The 4276-nt window shown below is 35.7% G+C and overlaps 1 protein-coding gene across 1 annotated transcript; it reads right to left on the bottom strand.

Moving 5' to 3' along the window:
• Positions 1 to 2279: 2279 nt before the first annotated feature.
• Positions 2280 to 3098, bottom strand: LOC145045898 (uncharacterized). Its single transcript, XM_078994185.1, has one exon. The coding sequence runs from the start codon at positions 3096 to 3098 to the stop codon at positions 2280 to 2282; it is 819 nt and encodes a 272-aa protein (XP_078850311.1).
• Between the last annotated feature and the right edge of the window lie 1178 nt (positions 3099 to 4276).

The following is a 4276-nucleotide window of genomic DNA, read 5'->3' as shown; positions in this document are numbered from 1 at the left end:
GGAACCCAAAGTCTCTTGGGCACTGCTGAGTTTTTCACATAAAAAGGAACTGCAATAGAAATATCAACAAGATAAGTTCTTTTTATTAGTGTGGTTTCGTCTTTTCTTTTGATGGTCTACACTTTTATTTTATTTTTATCTTGTTTAAATTGCAATGTACCAGATGGTGTTTTGTCAGTTGGAATATTCTTTTGATCCCTAGGGTTAGCTACCTTGTTCTTATTATTGATATTTGCATCTAACTCAAGCTTTCCCTTCCCTTTAGCATCCTTTTTTGAGTAAGGCTTTTGTTAGGAAGAACCAAAACTTGACCTTCAGTTCTCAGCCTTGGTGTTGGGATGGAAGCATGATGTTTGGTTCTAAACTATGTTGTTAAAACCGAGATTGGATGTGTGGTTCTGTCCTTTGGAGTCGGAACAGAAACTGGATGTTCGGTTTTGAGCTCTGGAATAGTAACAGTTGGGACTGAAAATTTTCTTTCTTTTGATCTCTAGTTTTTCTTTAGCATTTGCTTCATCCTTCGAGGGAACATGGTTAGGGTTTTGATATTTCCAAAACCTTTTTCTCTCATTCAGATTCTTCATGTATCTCTGATTTCTTTGGTGTTTCTTTTCCGTCAGCTACTTTTGAGATTTATGAATGTTGAAGCTTGATTTTGGCATCTCCTTTTGAGCTTTGGTTGTATTGGAATATACATTAGGTGTATTCTTCGGTTCTTCTGGTATCTCTTTTGTCCCACTTGAGCATGGTTTGTCAAAGCTTGAGGGTTTGTTGATTGGTTCGGCAACATATCTACCATTTACACTCCATGAGGTTCGCTCTTATAAGCCAAACTCGTCTGCATTATTGATAGGAGCGGACCAGAAATAATCATCACACCCTTTAGAATTGTCTTTGCCAACCAGGATTTTAAGTTCTGCTATTTGTTTTTCAGTGACCCCTGTAACAGCATAAACCTTATTTGGCACGGTTTGAACTTTCTGGTGAACCATCTCCTTCTCTTTGATTTTCTTTTACTTATCCTTTGACAACGTACATATTCAACCGAATTCTCAGATATACGGAGTTTCCCGGTTTCGCTTATCAAAAACTCAGACCAATCAACTACATGTTCCACTGAAAAATTCACTCATTTCACTCTCCTCATCAAATTCAAACGTAGTTTCTACATTAATTTTTTGTTCGGTAATTAATTTGGCGTTTGAGGAGTCAAAAGATTGTAAGGTCTCTGTCTTAATTTTCAAGATATCAATTTCATAAAAGAGATTTTTAAGCATGCATTTGTGTTCCTTAAATTCAATAAAATTTTCAATTTTGTCCATATCAATTATGAATCTTTTTCCCTATATCACAATCTAAATACAATTGAGTAATATTAGTATATAAACGTTTAGCAAACAAGCAAAAAATGTTTCTTTGTTTCAAAAAATTTAAATTTTCTTGTTGTAAATAGATAATCTCATCTGTATCCCTACTTAAGTCTATCTCCTTCAGCTAAATCCACATGCGTCTCTCCTCACTCTTTGATGACTCCCCGCTAAGTTGGTCACTTAGGTTAGAGTTCATTAAGCGAGTTTTCATGAGACTACTACTTAGATTAGTAAATTTAAATTTAAGTTCGTTTATTTCTTCTTCATAATTTGTATTGAGAACTTTAAAAGATTCAAGGATGGATTGTACCTTTTTGATCAACCGATCGCAGTCGTTGATCCTTTCACTCATGGGCTTCGCTACAAAACACTTGTCCTCCTTCAAGTTCGGTTCCTTATGCTCAAATTCTGTTGGTACTCCTGCAGTCACCATCAAGCACTTCCCATCCAAACTGTTAACTCCCTCTCTCGCCACATATGCTTTTCCATGCATGGGCTTCCTCACTTCTTCATCCTCAAAGTCGGTTGACCAGACTTCAACACCTCCAAACTCATCATCAACCACATTCTCCTGCACATTCAAGGCATTCATTGAGTTATTAGTTGCCTTCTTTTTCTTTAGCTCTTCCAGCTTTCACATATGATAAACCTCATCATCTTCACTATCCCTTTTCTCAGCCATCTTTTGTAACATGCAATCTTTGGAAAACTGGTTCTTGCCATGACAATAATTGAATCGTATCCAGAATCTCATACTAGCTTGCTTTCTTTCTTATCATCAACCTTTTGAGAGGCATTCTTTGATTCTTCGTTCACCTTCTCGGAGTAGTAACTGCCTTTCCAGTTTCGGTTCTTATTGGCAGGGAATTTCCTTCTTGCAAGCTTCTTATGGTTGGAGACCATCATTGCTTATTCTTCACATGTAAGGTCACACTCAGATGTATCTGAGTCATCTTCTTCTTCCGCCACTTTCTTCCCTTTTGAGACAAGGGCTAAAGAGCCTATACTAGACACAACCTTTGCTTCTTTTGTTATTGTGCTTTCATGGGATTTTAAGATGCCCATCAGTTTTTCTAGTGAGTAAGATTTAAATTGATCATGACCCTTTACGGTTGAGACCACTGCCATCCATTCAGCTCTCAGGCCATTCATAAACATGACTTTCTGTTCAATCTCCTTCCTTTGAATACCGTGCTTCATCATATTGTTGAGCTGATAATTGTAGCGATCAAACATCTGAAGAAGAGTCTCCTCAGGTTTTTGAGCAAAAGCACCGAACTCAGAGAGTAACAAGGTTTGTATTGAGTGCTCTAGATCTTTGTCTGTTGAATACAATTCTTTTAGTCTATCCCATATTTCTTTCATAGTCGTGCATGAACTAAGCAGACGGAAGGTATTGGCTTGTAGGGAAAATCTGATCATCCTCAAGGCCTTGAGATTACACAGCTGCTTCTCTTTTTCATTGTGTGGAATCTTCTCTACATCCACCAAAAGCTTATTGTACTCCTTTTGAGTCTTCACTGTCCTGTTTGTTCCAGAATGAATGAACGGACCGATTAGGATAGCCTCCCATAGGAGATAACCATTATCTTTATATCCAAGCATGTAATCTTCAAAGTGATACACCCAGACTTCATAGTCTTGAGTGTAAAGAATGGGAACTCTTGTGGATGATCCAATGCTATTTGAGATGCTAATGGGATTGCTTTGAGAGTCTTCGTGTGACATAATGAGCTTGTTCTCTGGATCTGGAAGAATTAGACATATAAACTTGAGATTAGGGTTTTATCAAACACTAGAGTTACCGTCAACATGAAGAAGACAGCCTATAAATATTTAATAAAAGCGGAAACCCTAATGAATTCTTCACACATAAGGAATGCGTATGAGTAACACAGTCTACTGCTCTGATAAGAATTGTTGGAATAAAAACTTCTTAAAGATTGTTAGATTCAAGCAGAGAAATAAATATAAAGAAGTGATGAACACAAGAATGGTTTAACTGATGTCGAATGATTAACTTAAACACCTCAGAAGAGCTCGATTAAGAATTTTGACTGTAGAGATGTTTAGGGTTACAATGCAATAGAGAGAATAAAATGACTATCATATCTTCTAAGGCATACATGCATGCACTATTTATATAACGTAGTCCTAATCTATAATTTCGGTTCGATAGGCCCAAACCGGATATACAAAAGAATGGCCCATGACGCAACACATAATACCCAACAATGAGAATCCCTAATATTACACCTAATATGAAATATCAAGTCTAGGATCCAACACAATATTCTACAATTGTGAAGAGGGATGTCGTAATCCATTTGCATAATATTTAAAGGTAGGTAAATGATGATTTACCAATTTCCACAATGAAAAACGAAATAGATTATTAGGTTTTAATTGGTTTGAAATTCCTAGATCTTTGAAATTCATTGAAATTTTCAAAGTCATGTTCAAATCTTGATTGTGCCTTTCAATTTTGTGATTGGGATGCCGAGGATCACAAGTAAGGTGTGAATAAGCATGCAAATTAACATGGTACATCCAATGTTACAAATCACCTAATCAATGTGCCGGTTAACCACACGCGCTCCATTGATCTATGATTAACATTAAGGTACCATTTGCCATACATTGTCAGTCCCAGATTAGTGTGTCAGTTAACCACACATGCTCCACTAATGACTTAACAAGGTGCAAAGTGTAAGTTCATGGATCAACACCATTTTCACATTTTTCCTAAAGTAACTAAGATTGGGAATGAAAATAAACATTTAGTTACTTTATATATATATATATATATATATATATATATATATATATATATATATATATATATATATATATATATATATATATATATATAAACTATAACATTATAATGTATAAGGGTTGAATTT

This window comes from Lactuca saligna, chromosome 5 (assembly GCF_052625555.1).
Source record: "Lactuca saligna cultivar CGN05327 chromosome 5, ASM5262555v1, whole genome shotgun sequence".
NCBI classification, from domain to species: domain Eukaryota; kingdom Viridiplantae; phylum Streptophyta; class Magnoliopsida; order Asterales; family Asteraceae; genus Lactuca; species Lactuca saligna.
Note: the sequence above shows the minus strand (reverse complement) of the source record. Positions and strands in the feature narration are given on the sequence as shown.

What these genes read in the sequence shown, in the direction of transcription:
- LOC145045898 (XM_078994185.1), bottom strand. Translation starts at nt 3,098, where the DNA reads ATGTCACACGAAGACTCTCAAAGCAATCCCATTAGCATCTCAAATAGC.